Source organism: Rana temporaria, chromosome 8, assembly GCF_905171775.1.
Source record: "Rana temporaria chromosome 8, aRanTem1.1, whole genome shotgun sequence".
Lineage (NCBI taxonomy): Eukaryota > Metazoa > Chordata > Amphibia > Anura > Ranidae > Rana > Rana temporaria.
The window spans coordinates 182,873,554-182,895,348 of NC_053496.1; the positions used below are offsets into that span (position 1 = coordinate 182,873,554).

Consider the following 21,795-nt stretch of genomic DNA (forward strand, 5'->3'; position numbering starts at 1 on the left):
TGCTGACAGGAAAGGTGAGGAACGATCACTGATAGTATATTAGGATCTGTACATTATCTGCATTGTTACCATTGATGTCATTTTTATTCTATATTCAGAGTGGAAACCTGAGAGATTGTAAAGTTGAGGTTAAAGTAGAGATAAAAGAGGAGGATGATGAGGATGGGGTGATGGAGGAGTTTCCAAAAGGACACAAAGATCTGTACCAGGACACCATGGTGGAGTCATCCAGCTACAGAAACTCACCAGAGAGATGTCCCCGTCCTCTGTATTCCCGGGATTCCACACAGGAAGGTCACACCATCCCCCACTGTTACAAGGTTGGTGGGACGGAGAATCTAGAACATACACTTACAGTGACAATGTGCAGATTTTTTATGTGATCTCACAATATTAAAGCTCTTATCTTACAGATAATATTCTCTCTCATTTTCTTGCTTTAGAGTGGAGATCCAATCGATATAGAATTTGAGGTGAAATCAGAAGAAGAAGAGACGTATGTGAGGGATGATCGGCAGTCTATGGAGGAGGATGGAATAACAGGGACATTTATAGAGAAGGACACTCCTACAGAGATCAGCACAGGTGGGTCCTTAACACTAAATTGATTCTTCCTCCCATACTGCTTACTGATTGGTCCATAGTAGGGTGGGGACTGGGGGATATCAGCCTATAATACCCTGATCACTTTCCTGAGCAAGATGGCCGCTGCATCCAGGCATACAGTAGCGTTGTACCTCTCCAGCTCCTCCCTACGCGTTTCGTCATCAGATGACGTTGCCAGGGGCATGGTTAGACTATGTCCTGACTTTATATATAGGCGGGATGGATATAGGCAGCGGCTAAATTACTAGAACTAGAAGCCGACCCCACAACAGGAAAGCTTACAAATCAACTATAAGTGCGTTCCACTCGGGTTGAAAAAGATATTGTAATGCCAAATTAAATTAGTTACACAATCTTAAAAAAAATACATACAAAACACATAAAATTGTTGTATTACTATAACTCATAAAAATGGTTAGCTGATAATTTGATTGGAGCACAGACTTTTACATGTTGATAACATCCTCCAACTTTTGAGCCTGAAACAGAAAGTGATAATGAGGGGGAGGAGTCAATAACCCAATGATGGTGGTCTTCAGGATCAGTCCAGTCTTCATCTTGGTGTTCTCTCCCCATCCTGACTCTTTGACCTCTGGTGGGGCTCAGCCCCTCTGTTATTCATGACTAAATCATGGACTAAATAAGGAAGTGCAGGACTTCTTGTGTTGGGAAGATGGCAGTGAGTGATAGAGGGGGTGGGGACACTCGTCCTATAATCCCCTCATCACTGTCACTCCTATAAAAGACAGTTCTCGTTGTTTCCTCACTCTCTGACTAAGGTCCATGAATAAAGAAATGATCTGGTAGGAGATCAGAGGACCCATTTACTAGTTACCCTGAGGGGGGAATTGTAAGATCCTCAGAGACAAAGCTGCCTGATGTGGGCGGAGCGCTGGTTTAGGGGAACCAATCAGCTCATGTCTAGTAATAATCTTTGTATTTCTATTTTAGTAGATGGACGGGAGATGAGGAAAACCTCAGAGGATTGTCTCACTTTGTCTCCAGACTGTAAAGTAGAAGATGAGGACATCACACAGTATAGTCCAGGAGAAAACCAGACTACCTCAAATGTCCATCCGGCACCACACAGTGTAGATGGACCATCGTATTCCTCTTATCCTGAGGAACCTCAGACTGTGCGGGACGGTGCCGGACCATCGTATTCCTCTTATCCTGAGGAACCTCAGACTGTGCGGGACGGTGCCGGACCCTCGTATTCCTCTTATCCTGAGGAACCTCAGACTGTGCGGGACGGTGCCGGACCATCGTATTCCTCTTATCCTGAGGAACCAGAGATTGTGCGGGACGGTGCCGGACCATCGTATTCCTCTTATCCCGAGGAACCTCAGACTGTGCGGGATGGTGCCGGACCATCGTATTCCTCTTATCCTGAGGAACCTCAGACTGTGAGGGACGGTGCCGGACCATCGTATTCCTCTTATCCTGAGGAACCTCAGACTGTGCGGGACAGTGCCGGACCATCGTATTCCTCTTATCCTGAGGAACCTCAGACTGTGAGGGACGGTGCTGTCCTTCCAATAAATAAGAGGTTATCCTGTACTGAGTGCGGGAAATGTTTCCTTTTTAAATCCAAACTTAATAGACATAAAAGATCTCACACGGGTGAGAAGCCGTATTCTTGCCCTGAGTGCGAAAAGTGTTTCAGATTTAAATCCAGTCTTTATGAACATAGAAGTTCTCACACAGGTGAGAAGCCACATTCCTGCCCTGAGTGTGGGAAGTGTTTCAGATTTAAATCAGGTCTTTATGAACATATAAGTTCTCACACAGGTGTGAAGCCACATTGCTGTCCTGAGTGCGGAAAATGTTTCAATTACAAATCCAGACTTAATGTGCATAGAAGATCTCACACAGATGAGAAGCCGTTCTCCTGCTCTGAGTGTGGGAAAGTTTGTTTAACAAAGTCCCAGCTTTCCACACACCTCAGATACCACACGGGGGAGAGGCCACATTCCTGTTCTGAGTGCGGAAAAAGTTTTGTACAAAAATCAGAACTTGTCATACATCAGAGGTCCCACACAGGGGAAAAGCCTTATTCCTGTCCCGATTGTGGGAAATGTTTTGTAAAAAAATCACAGCTTGTCATCCATCAAAGTTCTCACACGGGGGAAAAGCTGCATTCTTGTCCTGAGTGCGGGAAATGTTTTGCAATTAAGTCCAATCTTTCCAGACATCAGAGATCTCACACGGGGGAGAAGCCGCCTTCCTGTCCTGAGTGAGGGAATTGTTTCTCACTGAAGTCCCGTCTTCCTGTACATCAGGGGTCCCACACAACCCTCAAGTTGTATTAGTGCCTTGAGTGCGGGAAATGTCTTGTATATGAATGTTGCTGGACATGTGGGGAAGAAGCACACCCTGATATACACCTCAGATATACTCCATGGCTGATCTTCATCATGTAAGAAAAACTTCATAAGGAGATCAGAGATCACCAAAGACATGGATGAAGTGTTGTACCGTGTTGGCCATTGATAGCAAGAGAAAAATAAAAATGGAGTCATTACCTCTCATTGGCTGAGTACATTTTGTGGTGGAAGATTTCACAAACACTGAGGGACCGTTTTCATCGGACATGTCCGCTCTGAGATTTTGGTCTGATGGTTGTACACACCATCAAACCAAAATCCCCGCGGACAGACAGCGCGGTGACATTGACGCCGCCACGTCTGCAAACCCGGAAGTTCAATGCTTCCACGCATGCGTCGAATCACTTTGACGGCATGCGCGGGTTCTAGGGCCAGCGGACATGTCCGATGAGTCGTACTGACCATCGGACATGTCCGACGGACAGGCTTCCAGCGGACAAGTTTCTTAGCATGCTAAGAAACTTTTGTCCGCTGGAAACCTGTCCGCTAGGCCGGAAAATTGTCCGGTCGGCCCTACACGCGACCGAACATGTCCACGGACCAGTTTCAGCGGACATGTTCGGTCGTGTGTACGAGGCCTTAGAGGTCTGTTTTTTTGTTAAAATATTTAAATAAATGTGGCACATTCGGCTCTTCTGCTTGATTCTGAGCATACATGTTTTTTTGCGAGTTGGAATTGCATACAGACCATCGGAATTTCCAATAGTCATTTTTTCCATCAGAGAAATAGAGAACCAGCTCTCAATCTTTTGTTGGCGGAAATTCCGACAGCAAAAGTCCGATGGAGAATACACACGGTCGGAATTTCCGACCAAAAGCTCACATCGGACTTTTCTTGTCGGAATATTTTTTTTCTCAGTCTAGGCGATACGTATTCTTCTACATATTTTTGGGAAAAAAAATAAATAAAAAAAAAATCGCAAGAAGCGTCTGGTTTGCGCAAAAGTTATTGCGCTTACAAAATAGGGGACAGAATTATTATTATTTTTTATTTTTTTTTACTACTAATGGCGGCGATCAGCAATTTTTTCGTGACTGCGACATTATGGCGAACACATCGGACACTTTTGACACATTTTTGGCGCCATTCACATTTATACAGCGATCAGTGCTATAAATATGTAATTAGTGCATATTTATAGCACTGATCGCTGTATAAATGTGAATGGCATTGAAGGGGTTAACACTAGGGGGTGCCGCTGGATGCGCGCGCAGGCCGTAAAAACACGGCCAGTTAGAGATTCAGAACCACCCCGCGGCCGTATAAAGTCGTACGGCTGTCGGGTAGTGGTTAAAAAAAAAAGTTCTTACCTATAAATAAAGACGCCTAATGTCCTTTATTAAGAAAAATTTAAATTCCCCAAAAATGTCCCTGGTAAATCATGTCAATCATGTTGCCAGCAACCCGCCCAATCGCCCCCAAAAAACTGACAGCTAAGCACACACGACCTATCCTGATGGTACACTTACTGTAGCTGATTGACTTCTTCCCAAGCTATTTTCAGCTATATAAGGTAAGGGGTGGGGGTAGTGGTGACATCATTGACCAAATATGGCCATGTTTGGTTAATGCCATTCCCTAAAAATCGCCATATTTACGCAGTGATATTACTGGTGTCCCCACCTTTTTGCTTAAAAGGGGTGGAGATTCCCTGTGAGGTCAGTGGTATCTAAGGACTCCGTGGGTGCTTCCTTGGGAACCAGTGATAGCGGGATACTGTCATATACAAAAGCAGTTCTATATTTGATTTTCAGATCCAATAGAACAGCGGTTCGAACGGGCTAATGTTCTGGCATTCATCCAAAGTGCCATAGTTTGGTCCGAAACTAGGTTCAAAGCTGAGCCGTCAGCTCATCACTAGATGCCAATTGTTAGGGCCCTTTCACACTGGTGCGTTTTTCCCGCGTTTTCGCGGTAAAAATAGCGCTATTAAAACGCCCATAAAACACTCCCCATGCCCCCTCCATTGAAATGAATTAAAAACCGCTGTAAAAACGTGGTAAAACCGGAGCGTTAAAATCGCGGTAAAACACTGCGATTTTAATTCATTTCAATGGAGAGGGGCATGGGGAGCGTTTTAATAGCGCTATTTTTACCGCGAAAAAGCGCACCAGTGTGAAAGGGCCCTTACTGAGATGCAGAAATTGTATATTGCTCGAATCCCTAGAAACCTTTTGAGGAACCCTGACTGAGAAAGTTTGGACTAGGCAGTAATATATTTCTATCCCCCTTGGTGGAAGTGGAGGTGACCCATCTATAAGGATATACAATACATACACACACAGAGCAAGGCCGTGTTCACACTACGAGACGTTTTTCGGGGGCTGTAATTCTTCTGAGCTTCATAAGGTGGTGATCTTACTTTTACCCAGGAAGACAGGAAGTGATGTCAGGTGCAGACAGGAAGTGATGTCAGGTATAAATAGGAGTTTCCGGGTGAGAGGTGAGTCGGGAAGAAGTAGAGAGGAGGCATTGCTGGAACTTGGCAGCAGAGGAGGTAATAAGATCTTATTTTCTATTTATACCCAGTAACCCCCGTCATGTCCGTCCTCTTCCTCCATAGTCACTGTGACGTCTTTTATCTCCAGCAGATGATAATACACACATATATAGTGTGGGAACCTAGATTAACCCCTTCAGGGACAGAACATTTCCCCACTTACCGGGTGGGAACATTTTCTTCATTATGGAGATAAATTCTAGTAATATGTTCTTTTAAACAAACTTGACTGACTTTAAATAGACAAGACGATGATCATCCTGCCTACAAGGGCAATTACTACACAGGCAGCCAATGGGCAATCGTTACAATATGCAGTCAACACAATGATGGAGTGCAGGGGTCAGGAGTATGGAGCATAGAGCCCCTTAGGAATAAAATATTCCCCAGCCTGCCATGAAGAATATGTTCTATCATTGGTGTCAGAGGGAGGAAAATACTGAGGGTTCTGAGGTAAGTACAGAAAGGCCTCTGAAGTGGTACTGAGGCGGCAAGGCTTTGGGGCCCCTATGGGGGTAGTGGAGTTGAAGTGCTCTGAGCGCGTAGTTTAGCTGAAAGACTTGGTGGACTGCATGTCTCGGAGGGATGAGGTTGTAGAACTTAGGGGGACACTAAGTTAGGGAGGGGGGCTCTTGATCTATGATGGTCCTTCCCCTTGAATGTACTGCTCCACACTCCTGCCAGAAAATGAAGGGAACCTTCACCTTCTTACTACCTCGCTGGTCAAGTAATATACACTGCTCAAACAAATTAAAGGAACACTCTTTAATCAGAGTATAGCATCAAGTCAATGAAACTCCTACACAATGGCACCCTGACTGCCATTAGGTATCGGGATTAAATCGTTGGACCCATTGTCAGACCCTACGCTGGTGCAGTGAGTCCTGGGTTCCTCCTGGTGCACGACAATGCCCGGCCTCATGTGGCGAGAGCATACAGCCAGTTCCTGGAGGATGAAGGAATTGATACCATTGAATGGATTCCACACTCGCCTGACCTAAATCAAATAGAACACCTCGGGGACATTATGTTTCGATCCATCCAACGCCACCAGGTTGCACCTCAGTCTGTTCAGGAGCTCAGTGATGCTCTGGTCCGGGTCGGGAAGGAAATACACCAGGACACCATCCGTCGTCTCATTAAAGCGGAGTTCCACCCAAAAGTGGAACTTCCGCTTAATCCACTCCTCGCCCCCTTACATGCCACATTTGGCATGTAATTTTTTTTGGGGGGGGGGAGTGGGGGCTTCAGGAGGAGTGGGACTTCCTGTCCTCCTTCCGCCGAGGGGCTGCTAAGGCAAATGGTCATATCGTCTTCTGGCAGCCCCTACCTGTAGGCGATCGCCTGGGACACGTGACAGGTCCCAGGCGATCGCCTGTCCAATAGGATGGTGCAGCGCCGCCCGCGCATGCGCAGTGGGTGCCTGGCCGTGAAGTCGAAAGCTGTCACGGCCGGGTGCCCACATTTAGAATGAAGCCCCGGCCGGCGCGTCGCTGGAACGCGAAGCAGGTGAGTGTATGTTTATTTAAAGCCAGCAGCTACAATTTTTGTAGCTGCTGACTATTAATAAACATTAAAAATTACTGGAACAACCCTTTAAGATTATGCCCCTATGTTGTCAGGCATGCATACAAGCACATGGGGGCCATACAATCTACTGAAGACCATTTTGAGTTGCTGCAATGAAATTTCAGCAAAATGGACGAGCTTACAGCATAATTATTTCACTTTGATTTTTGGGGTGTCTTTGAATTCAGCCCTCTGTAGGTGGATAATTTTCATTTCCATCAAATGATGTGCCATCCTTTCATTCCTAACACATTACCCAGTCCATACAAGTATAGACCCTGACACATTACCCAGTCCATACCAGTATAGACCCTAACACATTATCCAGTCCATACCAGTATAGACCCTAACACATTATCCAGTCCATACCAGTATAGACCCTGACACATTACCCAGTCCATATCAGTATAGATCCTAACACATTACCCAGTCCATACAAGTATAGACCCTGACACATTACCCAGTCCATACCAGTATATACCCTGACACATTACCCAGTCCATACCAGTATAGACCCCGACACATTACCCAGTCCATACCAGTATAGACCCCGACACATTACCCAGTCCATACCAGTATAGACCCCGACACATTACCCAGTCCATACCAGTATAGACACCAACACATTACCCAGTCCATACCAGTATAGACCCTGACACATTACCCAGTCCATACCAGTATAGACCCCGACACATTACCCAGTCCATACCAGTATAGACCCTGACACATTACCCAGTCCATACCAGTATAGACCCTAATGCGGCTTACACACGATCTGAAATTCCGACCAGAAACCCATGTTTTTTTTTTCTGACGGAATGTTGGCTCAAACTTGTGTTGCATACACACAGTCACACAAATCTTGTCGGAAATCCCGAATGTCAAGAACACAGTGATGTACAACACGTACGACAAGCCAAGATCAATGAAGTTCAATAGGCAGTTTGGTTCTTCTGCTTGATTCTGAGCATGCGTGTTTTTTTTTTATGCGTCGGAAATTGAATACATGTACACATATTCGCCAGCACACCAAGGATCATTGAAAAAACGTCCAAAAATGTAATGCATAATAGCGATCCAAAAAGCAACGTTTCGAGGTCACGCAGGACCTCTTCGTCTTTTGCCTGACGAAGAGGTCCTGCGTGACCTCGAAACGTTGCTTTTTGGATCGCTATTATGCATTACATTTTTGGACGTTTTTTCAATGATCCTTGGTGTGCTGGCGAATATGTGTACATGATTTGCTTTCCGGTTCCCAGCTGGTGATCGTTTCAGCACCCTTTTACTTATTGGCCATTTTCCCGGAAGGTGTGCAGTTGGAATATTTTGTGACGGAAATTGAATACAGTCGATCGGAATTTCCGACAAGAACTTTTCTTGTCGGAAAAATTGAGAACCAGCGCTCAAATTTTTGTTGTCCGAAATTTCGACAGAAAGTGTCCGATGGAGTCTACACACAGTCGGAATTTCCAACCAAAAGCTCACATCGAACTTTTCTTGACGGAATTTCCGATCGTGCGTACGCAGGATAACACATTACCCAGTCCATACAGTATAGATCATTACACAGTCCATACCAGTATAGATATCCAGCATGAGATTTTTCCCCATTCAGATCTGATGTGTTTTCGACGTGTTCCTTTCATTTTTTTGAGCAGTTCAGTACAGAAAACCAAGTGGAATAAAGAAAGGAGACCTTCATCTCATGGTGGGCACTCGTTCTTAAAGGAGGTCTGTTTGTGCAGCATTGCCTAATGAGTGACCAGGGGTCAATGCTGTGCATTTTAGGAGGATTGGGGGCAGCGTAATACCTTCCCATAAAACAGGCTCTGGCAGTGCCCGTTGCTGGAACACAGAGCTCCAGGAACCAACTGCCACTCTGCACAATGTCCTGTATACTTGGCAACAAAAAGAGCAAGTCCCTCACCCGTTCTGTCCTCCTCCTCCTACCCACACTGGGCTGCCATTGGAGGAAAGAGAACAGACTCCTCCTCTGCTATAAGAGTCCAAAATAATAATGTGCCAATGAGGGCAATGATACCTAAATGTGCAACAACCCTCCTATTACCCCCCTCACATCCACATCCTAATATTGTGTGACCAATACCATCCAAATAATTCTTACTTTCATTTCCCAAAGTTATCCGTCTACAAGGAGACCTGTATAGATCAAATGAAGGCAAGAATGAGGATGGCGGAAGACCGGAGTCACATGACTGAGAAGATACTAAACCTCACCCTGGAGATCATCTACCTGCTGACTGGAGAGGTGAGGAGGATTCTGGGAGGTCACATGACATCACTCTTATCTCTATTAATAAAACACAGACCTGACCGGAGAGGTGAGGAGGATTCTGGGAGGTCACATGACATCACTCTTATCTCTATTAATAAAACACAGACCTGACCGGGGAGGTGAGGAGGATTCTGGGAGGTCACATGACATCACTCTTATCTCTATTAATAAAACACAGACCTGACCGGAGAGGTGAGGAGGATTCTGGGAGGTCACATGACATCACTCTTATCTCTATTAATAAAACACAGACCTGACCGGAGAGGTGAGGAGGATTCTGGGATTCTAACATGATATTCCTATTGTTTTCTCAATACAGAGATTTCCTCTTGTGAAGTCAGGTGATCATATGACCATCACAGTGCCTCCATGTGACTCCCTAAAACCTGAGAGACACAACATGGAGAAGATTCTAGAAGTCACCAAGAAGATGATGGAGCTGCTGACAGGAGAGGTGAGGAACGATCACCCATAGTATCATTAGGATCTGTACATTATCTGCATTGTTACCATTGATGTCATTTTTATTATATATTCAGAGTGGAAACCTGAGAGATTCTAAAGTTGAGGTTAAAGTAGAGATAAAAGAGGAGGATGATGAGGATGGGGTGATGGAGGAATCTGTGAATCTAGAAGGACACAAACATCTGTACCAGGGCACCATGGTGGAGTCATCCAGCTACAGAAATCCACCAGAGAGATGTCCCCGTCCTCTGTATTCCCGGGATTCTACACAGGTAGGTCGAAGCATCTAGAACATGGAGACAATCTGTGGATTTTATTTACAGTGTGTGATGGCAGAAGGTCTTTTTTTTATAACTTTTTGGTTTAGGGTGAAGATCTGATAGATATAAAAGTTAAAGAAGAAGAAGAAGAGACGTATGTGAGGGATGATCAGCAGTCTATGGAGGAGGATGGAATAATGAGGACATTTATAGAGGAGGACACTCCTACAGAGATCAGCACAGGTGGGTCATTAACACTAAATCCATTTCTCCACCCATACTGCTCACTGATTGGTCCAGAGTAGGGCGGGGACTGGGGAATTTCAGACTGTAATACCCGGTTCACTTTCCTGAGCAAGATGGCCACTGCGTCCAGGCATACTGTAGCATTGTACAGCTCCTCCCTACACGTTTCGTCATCAGATGACGTAGTCAGGGGCGTGGTTAAACTATGTTCTGACTCCTATAGACGGAATGGATATAGGCAGCCGTAAAAATGCCGGAACTAGAAGCGAAGCCCACAACAGGGAAGCTTACCAAATTAAATTAGTTACACAATCTTAAACAACTACAAAACGCATCAAACTGTTGTATTAACATAACTCATATACATTTCATAAATAAAGGTAAAAAGAAAGACCTTATACAAAAAAATTACTGTAGTCACAATCAATGGTTAGCTGATGATTTGATTTACATGTTGATAATATTGTGATAACAGCCTCCTTGTCTGCTGAACATGGAGTCTTTATTAGAACCAAGAATACAACATTATATACAGTTAAAGAGGAGGTAACCAGAACTTAAATTAACATGACCTAATTAACTAATCATTTACCCAGACTAGGTGACTCATAGATATGACCTTTCAGGGTAGACGTCACGTCTCCTCGCTCACCTGCTATACAATACACATTATAAGTGTAAACACAGGACCTCTTCACACAATAGCAGGGTCAATTGACACAGAGAACAGACAGATGGCTGGAATTGACGGCATTAGCATCTTCTTACACTGTATGTCCCAACAGTATGAATCAGTCACTCTAACATGGTGTATACAGGGTCCTCAGGTATACAGCTCACAAAGAGCACCGTTCCCCCAAATGCCAGGGCCCATGATCGCAAGGCAAGAGGCTAGCATTCAGTCCCCTCCAAAAGCCTCTGTCCCGGGTGAGTCTGTCACACCAATGATGGTGGTCTTCAGGATCAGTCCAGTCTTCATCTTGGTTGTTCTCCCCCCCCCCATCCTCACGCTCTGACCTCTGGTGGGGCTCAGCCCCTCTGTTATTCATGATTAAATTACCTGATGTGGGCGGAGTCCTGGTTTAGGGGAACCAATCGGCTCATGTCTAGTAATAATCTTTGTATCTCTATTTTAGTAGATGGACGGGAGATGAGGAAAACCTCAGAGGATTGTCTCACTTTGTCTGCAGACTGTAAAGTAGAAGATGAGGACATCACACAGTATAGTCCAGGAGAAAACCCGACTACCTCAAATGTCCATCCGGCACCACACAGTGTAGATGGACCATCGTATTCCTCTTATCCTGAGGAACCTCAGACTGTGCGGGACGGTGCCGTCCTTCCAACATTTAAGAGGTTTTCCTGTACTGAGTGTGGGAAGTTTTTTAGATTGCAAATTAGTCTTTATGAACATAAAAGATCACACACGGGTGAGAAACCATATTCCTGCCCTGAGTGCGGGAAGTGTTTCAGATTTAAATCCAGTTTTTATGAGCATAAAAGATCTCACACAGGTGAGAAGCCGTATCCCTGTTCTGAATGCGGAAAATGTTATTCAAGGATTTCACATCTTTACAGACATCAGAAAGATCACACAGGTGATAAGCCATATTCCTGTTCTGAGTGCGGGAAATTGTATGTACAAAAATCAGAACTTGTCATACATGAGAGGTCTCATACGGGTGAGAAGCCGTATTCCTGTCCTGAGTGTGGGAAAAGTTTTCCTGACAAGTCCGGTCTTTACAGACATCGGAGAGTGCATGTAGATGATAAGCCATATTCCTGTCCTGACTGCGGGAAATGTTTTTCAAGAATTTCAGATCTTTACAGACATCAGAAATTGCACACAGGTGAGAAGCCGCATTCCTGTCCCGAGTGCGGGAAATGTTTTGTACAAAAATCACAGCTGGTCAGACATCAAAGTTCTCACACGGGAGACAAGCCATATTCTTGTTCGGAGTGCGGGAAATGTTTTTCAAGGAAGTCGCATCTTTACAGACATCAGATATCGCACACAGGTGAGAAGCCGTATTCTTGTCCTGAGTGCGGGAAATGTTTTTCACAGAAGTCCAATCTTTACACTCATCAGAGATCTCACACGGGGGAAAGGCCATTTCCCTGTACTGAGTGTGGGAAATGTTTTGTACAAAAAGCAGAACTGGTCAGACATCAAACATCTCACACGGGGGTAAAGCCACATTCCTGTCTTGAGTGCGGGAAATGTTTTTCAAGGAAGTCACATCTTTACAGACATCAGAAAGTGCACATGAGGGAGAAGCCATATTCCTGTCCTGAGTGAGGGAAATGTTCCTCACTGAAGTCCTGTCTTCCTGTACATCAGGGGTCTCACACAACCCTCGAGGTGTATTAGTGAGTGCGGGAAATGTCTTGTATATGAATGTTGCTGGACATGTGGGGAAGAAGCACACCCTGATATACACCTCAGATATACTCCATGGCTGATCTTCATCATGTAAGAAACAGTTGATAAGGAGATCAGAGATCACCAAAGACATGGATGAAGTGTTGTACCGTGTCGGCCATTGATAGCAGGAGAAAAATTAAAATTTTATGTACATTTTGTGGTGAAACAATTCACATACACTTACAGGTCTGTTTTTTTAATAAAAAATATTTTAACAAATGTGAGCGGTGATGAACGTTGGTCGTGTTTCATTTCATACACTGATTTCCTATAATCATTGGCTCCATCTAGTGGTAATAATTCAGTATTGCACTGTTTTCTTCTAATGGAGGTATTTCCCAAAAAAAAATTCCTTATTTTGGCCACTGGATGGAGCTGACGATCATAGGAAATCGCTGTGTTAATTAAATTACAGGCCAGAATTTATTATGGCTCGGCAAATGGTTGTCCCATTCGTCCAAAATATTTTTTGTAAATAGTTCCCTTTGTTTTCTATGTCAGTCATGGTCTCATACAGTACAGTAGACATTGAAGGACATACATTGCTTTAAACAGAAAATGCCACATTTTGTCCACTAGATGGTGATAAATATTTTAGGGATTAGCTCTATCTAGTAGTCAAAAGTCGTATTTTTCCACTTTAAATCAATGGAAAACATTTGACCTCCAAATTGCCTAATAACATTTATTCTTTGCCTCCGTTCGCACAGAAGGAACGTACATGCACTTTCACCGGGAAAAATACTATGCAAAAGTTTTATGAATAGACCCCTAAATGTCAGGAGACGCCGTTTGAAACATAGGAAGTAGAGATAGACCAAATAAACTCCATAACCATCGAACGTCGCAAAAGTTCGGAGCCGAACAAGGAATCCCATTGAAGTCTTTGGATCCCGAACTGGAAAAATGTAAAAGTGCCCATCTTGAAGGCTTATGCCGCGTACACACGATAATTTTTAAGCATGTCGAAAAAACGACGTTTTCCCAACTTCATCATTAAAACGATGTTGCCCACACACCGTCGTTTTAAAAAAATGCTCTAGCAAAGCGCGGTGACGTACAACACGTACGACGGCACTATAAAGGATTACGGGCAAGTGGAATTTCCGCTGAATTTGAGCCAACCACTGTCTGTGTATGACCGCCTGAAATGGCTATAGACTCGTCTGGCCTGCTTAAGCAGATCTTCCAACCCTGGTTACCTGTTTAAGAAATGCTGCACCACCAAATTGAGGACATGTGCCAGGCAGGCATGGCACATGTCAACTTTCCCTATCTAAGGGTGGACAGGAGTTTTTTTTTGCCATTATCACACACCACCATTCCTGACTCAAGCTGGCGTAGCTTGAACCACCTCTGGACCTGCCCCTGCAGAGCTGAAATAATCTCTGCTCTGGTGTGGCTCCTGTCCCCTATACAGACCATCTGAAGTACTGCATGGCACCTTTTAGCCTGACTCATTGAATAGCCCCTTGAATGCTTAGGGGTACTACCGTGTTTCCCCGAAAATAAGACCTACCCTGAAAATAAGACCTAGTGTTATTTTCCAGGAGGGCTGCAATATAAGCCCTTCCCCCGAAAATAAGCCCTAGTTTAAAATGTTTGTAACATCCTATAATCCACTCTATTACAGTAGTATATAATGTTCAATGTGTGTGTTTCTGTAATATAATTGCGGGGAAGAGAGCTCCGGCGGGTCACAGAAGCGCTATAATGAAGGTATTTGGCACAATTGTATTACAGAAAAACACACATAGTACATTATATACTACTGTAATAGAGTGTATTATAGGATTTTACAAGCATTTTAACTCAGTTTACACTGGGGATTCCTGTCAGGCAGGGAGGGAGAGGGGGAGAGAAGACAGCACATTACATGGTAAGACCTACCCCGAAAATAAGCCCTACTGTGTCTTTTGTTGCCAAAATTAATATAAGACCCAGGCTTATTTTCAGGGAAACACGGTAGGGTGACCACATTTCCAAACTACCATTCAGGGACACCCTCCCTTCCCAAAAATCAGCTTGTGCTGTAACGAATCACAGCACAGTGATTGGACACAAGAGGCGGGATTTATTATTTCTCCAATCACAAGCAGGGGGCAGGGATTGTGCTCCTCCAGGCATTCCTGGCAAGGACAAGTACTGTCAGTGAGTAAAGCGGTGATGTGGCGGCCTTTTTTGGGGGCATCAGATTGGCCCGGGGGGGTGGCTGTGTCAGTTTCATTCCGGGACACTGTATTGTGCCCGGGACAGACCTGCAAAATGCGGGACTGTCCCGGGCAATCCGGGACACGTGGTCACCCTAGAGGGTACTAGTAGCTCATGGGACAATTCAGCAGAGGAGGGCATGGAGAGGAGGATGAGGGGTTTGAGCTGACAAATCTCACATCATCACCACCAGCTGTATGGAGACGTGGGGGCACAACAAGCTGCAGCACTGAGCCCTGTCCTGCATCCTTCGGAGCTGAAAGCAGTTACCAAGTGTGCTGTGAACTAAATATATTGTCCCATCTTCTTGTGGAAAAAAAATATATATTGTCCTAACCATGCTTGCTGGACCACGTGTCAGCAGTTAAGTGCACATTGCGGCTGACTGCCTTGCCCAATGATGCCACAACATTGCCTTATACGTGATGGTAAAGAGCTGAAATGGCCTTATGTGAACAGAAATAGCGACCGGGAACCTGCCTTTGTGGTACCGCACATTCTGAAAATTCACGGAAGCGGGCAGAATTCACCAGACAGAAAGGCAGGAGTTGTAAAGTCAGCAATTTGAAAGCTAGGCATGTGGGTGGCAGTGACTGTTTTTTCTTTTTTCCTCTGCAGCAGCGGGGGCAGAGAAATTTGCCTGCTATAGTCTACATCTTGTGGTGTGCTACTGCCAGATGTGCTACAAGGACTTGTGACACCCTTCGCTATACCATTATGCCTGTCAGTGGAGGCTGCTGAGAGGTCATGACATGAGATATAGCGGGGTAGACCTGTGTGGCTTTAAAGCGGGAGTTCACCCATTTGTAAAAAAAAATTTTTTATCCCCTTAGCTTCCTGCTCGTTCGGTCTAGGGGAATCGGCTATTTGTATTAAAATATGAGCAGTACTTACCCGTTTTCGAGCTGCATCTTCTTCCGTCGCTTCCGGGTATGGGTCTTCGGGAGCGGGCGTTCCTTCTTGAGTGACAGCCTTCCGAGAGGCTTCCGACGGTCGCATCCGTCGCGTCACTCGTAGCCGAAAGAAGCCGAACGTCGGTGCGGCTTTATACTGCGCCTGCGCACCGACGTTCGGCTTCTTTCGGAAAATCGTGACGCGATGGATGCGACCGTCGGAAGCCTCTCGGAAGACTGTCACTCAAGAAGGAACGCCCATTCCCGAAGCCCATACCCGGAAGCGACGGAGAGGATGCGTCTCGTAAACGGGTAAGTACTGCACATATTTTAAAATAAATAGCCGATTCCCCTAGTAAAAACGAGCAGGAATCTAAGGGGGAAAAGTGCCCTCTAAGGGTGAACCCCCGCTTTAAGGTGCTCTTGCCAGTGGGCTGAGTGGTGGGAGGTTAAATGCCTTGTCAAGCATGTGGTACCCAAATGGTTGGGGTTTTTGCCACGCTTGAATCTGCTTACAGCATAATTTGCAAATTGCAACAGTACGATCGGCTGGACATGTGCTAGAAAAGGCCCAGACAGCTGAGCTGTGGGAAGTGGACAGGAGATAAGGGGCCAGATTCACGTAGATCAGCGGATCTATAGATCCACTCGATCTACGTGAATTAAGATCCGCTCCCGCAAGTTTGAGAGGCAAGTGGCTAATTCACAAACCACTTACCTCCAAACTTGCGGCGGCGGATCCTAAATCCCCCGGCGGAATTCAAATTACGCGGCTAGGGGGAGTGTACTATTTAAATCAGGCGCGTTCCCGCCCCGATTTAAATGCGCATGCGCCGTCCGGGGAATTTCCCGGCGTGCATTGCTCCCACTGACGTCACTAGGACGTCAGTGGTTTTGACGTGAGTGTGACTTGCGACGCGCGTGTTTGTGAATCGGCGTACGCAAACGACGTTAGAAAATTCAAATTTGACGCGGGAACGCCGGCTATACTTAACATTGGCTGCGCCTGATAAAAGCAGGGGTAAGTATACGACGGGAAAGCCGCTACGGAAACGTCGTAAGAAGACTGCGTCGGGTCCGCGTACGTTCGTGAATTTGCGTATCTCGCTGATTTACATATTATTCAAGGTAAATCAGCGGGAACGCCCCCGGCGCCATTTTTAAATCGAAAATAAGATCCGACAGTGTAACACTGTCGGATCTTAGCCATATCTATGCGTAACTGATTCTATGAATCAGGCGCATAGATAGGACCAGGATCAGAGATACGATGGTGTATCTGTAGATACAACGTCGTATCTCTTTGTGAATCTGGCCCAAGAGCTCCACAATCTGAAGGAATAGGGTGGCTGCTCTTTACTCGTCCATGATAGCTGCCTCTTTGGGGTTGTGCCTCACCCTCACTTACCTCCTCTGCTCTAACCGGTACCCAAGTCACGTCAGTGAGCTCATCATCATCTCCCCCTCCATCCCCATCATCACTGGAGCCAACTTGGCAATACGCTGTGGCTAAGGGAACATTGGGGTAGATTCAGGTAGCAATTACGCCTGCGTATCCATAGATACGCCGCGTAATTGCTTAGTTGCGCCGGTGTATCTACTTTCTGTATTCAGAAAGCTAGATACGCCGACTTTAGCCTAAGGCCCCATACACACGAGAGAATTTATCCGCGGATACTGTCCAGCGGACCGTTTCCACGGATAAATCCTCTCAAAGATTTCCGCAGATTTCGATGCGATGGAGTGTACTCACCATCGCATTGAAATCCGCGCGGAAATCCTCTGGCGATGACGTGTCGCGCCGTCGCCGCGATTATGACGCGGCGACGGGCGCGACGCTGTCATATAAGGAATTCCACGCATGCGTCAAATCATTACGACGCGTGCGGGGAATCCCTTTGGACGGATGGATCCGGTAAGTCTGTACAGACGAGCGGATCCATCCGTTGGAATGGATTCCAGCAGATGGATTTGTTGTGCATGTCAGCAAATATCCGATCTGCTGGAATCCATCCCAGAGGAGATTTCTCCGCGGAAACAGATCCGCTGGCGTGTACACACCATAGGATCTATCCGCAGAAACCCATTTGCTGGGATTTATCTGCGGATGGATTCTATCGTGTGTATGGGGCCTAAGATACGACTGGCATAAGTCTCTTGTCTTTTGTTTTGACTGTAACGTAAATGGCGTCCAGCGCCATTCACGGACGACTTACGCAAACGATGTTAAATTTTCAAATTTCGACGCGGGATCGACGGCAATACTTAACATTGAGTACGCCACCTAGGGGGCATGTTTATCTTTACGCCGCGTATCGCTTACGGAAACGACGTTAAAACACTATGGCGGGCAAGCGTAGGTTAGAGAATCGGCGTGACTAGTCATTTGCATATTCTACGCTGCCTTGCATCCCATTTATATAGGCATCACCGTCCCATCATGCTCTGGTAGGTACCCACGTGGTGGGTGCACGTGGGTAGGCACCCACCACGTGGGTACCTACCGGAGCATGATGGGACGGTGATGCCTATATAAATGCAAGGCGCGCTTCCATCATTGCAGTGACAAGAGGCGTCGAGTCAACATCGGAAGAAGGGAGAAGAGAAGAGAAGAACATGACGTCACAGAAGACCGCGCTGGCTGCCTGCTAGTAATTGAGCTAACACACAAAGATAGCAGGCAGCCAGCGCTGAAGAAGAAGGCACCGGACAGCTGGAGAAGAACCGGGGTGCGCCGAGTCAACAGCGGAGAGCGGCGAGGATAGAAGAAGACCCCCGGAGAGCGGAGAAGACCCCCCCCCCGGAGAGCGGAAGAAGAAACCCCCCCCCGGAGAGCGGAGAAGACCCCCCCGGAGAGCGGAAGAAGAAGCCCCCCCTGGTATTAGAGCTAAAGAAGACAGGGGGGGCCTCCGGAGCAGACTAATAAATGATTTTAAAAAGCCTTGTGTTGTGTGTTTAATAACTATCACTTTGCCTCCAGGTGAATGGGTAGGGGTACGATGTACCCCATATCCATTCACTTAGGGTGGGGGGGCCGGTATCTGGGGGCCCCCTTATTTGAGGGGACTCCCAGATTCCGATAAGCACCCCGCCCGCAGACCCCGACAACCAATGGCTAGGGTTGTCGGGAAGAGGTCCTGTCCTCATCAACATGGGGACAGGGTGCTCTGGGGTGGGGGGGCCCGCAGTGCGCCCCCCTGCCCCAGAGCACCCAACCCCCCCATGTTGAGGGCATGCGGCCTGGTACGGCTCAGGAGGGGGGGGGGCGCTCGCTCGTCCCCAATCCCATTCCTGGCCGGCCGGGTAACGTGCTTTGGATACGGGTCTGGTATGGATTGTAGGGGGACCCCCTACGTCGATTTTTCGGCGTAGGGGGGTCTCCTTACAACCCATACCAGACCTAAGGGCCTGGTATGCTCCTGGGGGGGGAACCCATGCCGGTTTTTTCTTTGAAAATTGGCATGGAGTTCTCCCTCAGGAATGCATGCCGAGCGACGCTGTCAAATTTTTTTTTTTTCCCCGACGCAACTTTTTTAAGCCGGCGCGATCCACAAAACTCGGCATAACGTAACTTCGCGCATGCGCAGTACGGCCGGCACGGGAGCGCGCCTCATTTAAATGGGACTCGCCCCATTTGAATAGGAACGCCTTGCGCCGGCCGGATTTAAGTTACACAGCCTAAAATATTTCTAGGTAAGTGCTTTGTGGATCGGGCACTTAGGTAGAAATTTTAAGGCAGTGTAACTTAAATGGGATTTTTTAAGTTGCGCCAGGTTTTTGTGGATCTGGCCCAATGTATTCAGTCATAATTGCTAGAAAATTACTTAGAACACCCAAACATTATATGTTTTTTTTTTTTAGCTGAGGCCCTAGAGAATAAAATGGTGTGTGTTGCTATTAGTTATGTTGCCGGGGTGGGCATGGTCCCGATGTTGAAGTCGAACGTAAGTTCAGCTAATACCAAACATTATGGGGCGTTCAAATTTGAGCACGGGGAACGCCCCATAATGCACTGCGAGATCGCAGTGCATTTGATGTCTGACGATTGGCTAAAGCATTCAACTGGCCTGCATGCTTTGGCCAATCATAGCGTGCTCTGCTGTGAGAGCCATAATTGGCCAACAGTAGGGTGCCTTTAGCCAATCATGACTCACACTATCTAAGGCTGCTTACAGAACGGCCGTATATAGAGTTTGTGAATGAGAGAACGATAGCTAGAGGCAGGTTAGTTAGTGGCCTGCAGGCAGCTTAGTATGTACCGTATTAATCGGGGTATTGCGCGCTCCGGCGTATAGTGCGCACCCCTAATGTTGACCCTAAAATCCTGTAAAAAAAAATGTTATTACATTTTACTACTTACAGTTTTGGTGTCTTTCCTGGCATCCATCGTCCGGTCCGGCGTCCGTCTGCGGCCTTGGTGGTGTCCTCCCGGTTTCTCCCACGCTGCCTCCGTGTCGAATCCCCGCTTCCCGCGCTCAGTTTGAAGCCTCCGCCGACATATACCGAGCGCAGTACACCCGGGTATATTCGGCCACGCTCGGCCTCTCACGCATAAACGTCACAGAGCGTGACTACGAGCGAAGCCGAGCCTGGCCGAATGTAGCCGAGTGTACTGCGCTCGGTATATGTCGGCACAGGCATTCAAACTAAGCGCGGGAAGCGGGTATCGGCATATATCGCGCACCCACGATTTTGCCCTGATTTTCAGGGCAAAAAAGTGCGCGGCATACGCCGATAAATACGGTGTGTGTGTGTGTGTGTATATATATATATATATATATATATAATTTTGTGTAATGTAGACTATATTTAACAAGGGGCCCCCCAGATCCCGCCCTCTCCTATGTGAATGGGTATGAGTGAACATCGTACCCCTACCCATTCAACAAAAAAAGTGTCAAAAAGTAAAAACCACAATAGACAGTTTTTGACAATTCCTTTTTAAAAAAAAAAAAAAAAAAGTGTCCTGCAATGTCCATCAATCTTCAATCACACCATCCGACAGATCAGAGAAATTGATATAAAAAAAATCTCTGCCTCAATGGGAGGCGTCCCGGCGACTGCTGTCTCTTGGCTGTGGCTGTGACATCTGTTATATAGGCAAGGGTGGGGCCATCCGGTGACGTAACCAAGTGACTACGCCCTTTTCTGATGTCATGTGCTGTCAGAGGGGGCTGGGTCATCCGATTACATTACATTAGCCTATACAACAGCTGTCACAGCGAAAAGACAGCAGTCGCCGGGAGGCCTCCCATCGAGGCGGATTATTTTTGTTTCTTTTCCGTCGGGTGGCGTGATTGAAGATGGATGCCCTCCCCATGTTGAGGGCATGTGGCCTGGTATGGTTCAGGAGGGTAGCCACTTGCTCGCTTCCACCCCTTTCCTGGCCTGCCAGGCTGCTTGCTCAGATAAGGGTTCCGCTTCTCGGCCTTTTGGCTAAGATCAAGTGTAGTATCTGTTCTTATCAGTTGCCAGTAGGTGGTGCTATGCTAACCGTCCTGAGTACACGGCGAGGTGGAAAGGGATGGCAGTTGGCAGATGCTAAACCTGCTGGCGTGGAGGTGGAAGCCTTCTGATTTGGACAGAGAAACATGAGTTCGAAGCCGAGGCCTTTGGCCTGGATTTTGTGGTGCCTGCCCCGGTCAGTTGTTTGGGAGAGAACACTTGCTCCTCCTTCCCAGCGGGGGAGTGGTTAGTATTTCCCGAACGTGATTGGGAGGGAGGGACGGGAGTGGTGGAAGTAGCCTGCTCGAAACTCCTAACTTCCTGGCTGGGAAGGGTGCTGCTGGTCAGGGCCGGCCTTTGCGGTGTGCGGGTTGTGCGGTCGCTCAGGGCGCCATAGCAATATGGGCGCCTGACGACCTGCACAGATTGTGGTCACAGTCAGATTCGGCGGCGCGGCGCGGCACGGCGCCCCCCCCCCCCGCGTGACTGAA

The 21,795-nt window shown here is 46.8% G+C and overlaps 1 protein-coding gene, 1 long non-coding RNA gene and 1 pseudogene across 2 annotated transcripts in view; all 3 read left to right on the forward strand.

Moving 5' to 3' along the window:
* The window catches only part of LOC120910584 (zinc finger protein OZF-like), a 43,564-nt gene extending 27,900 nt beyond the window's left edge, over positions 1 to 15,664 (forward strand). Inside the window, exons 6-7 of the mRNA XM_040322342.1 lie at positions 11,634 to 12,618; positions 15,585 to 15,664. Of these exons, the coding sequence (XP_040178276.1) occupies positions 11,634 to 12,618; positions 15,585 to 15,664 (1,065 nt within the window). The remainder of the gene's footprint in view (positions 1 to 11,633; positions 12,619 to 15,584) is intronic.
* On the forward strand, positions 5,409 to 9,690 carry LOC120909551. Its single transcript, XR_005741297.1, has 3 exons — positions 5,409 to 5,491; positions 9,204 to 9,332; positions 9,679 to 9,690. It is a non-coding gene; the product is annotated as an uncharacterized LOC120909551 (long non-coding RNA).
* Positions 15,665 to 21,275: 5,611 nt separating the features above from the next.
* LOC120912538 lies at positions 21,276 to 21,411 on the forward strand (annotated as a pseudogene).
* Positions 21,412 to 21,795: the final 384 nt, after the last annotated feature.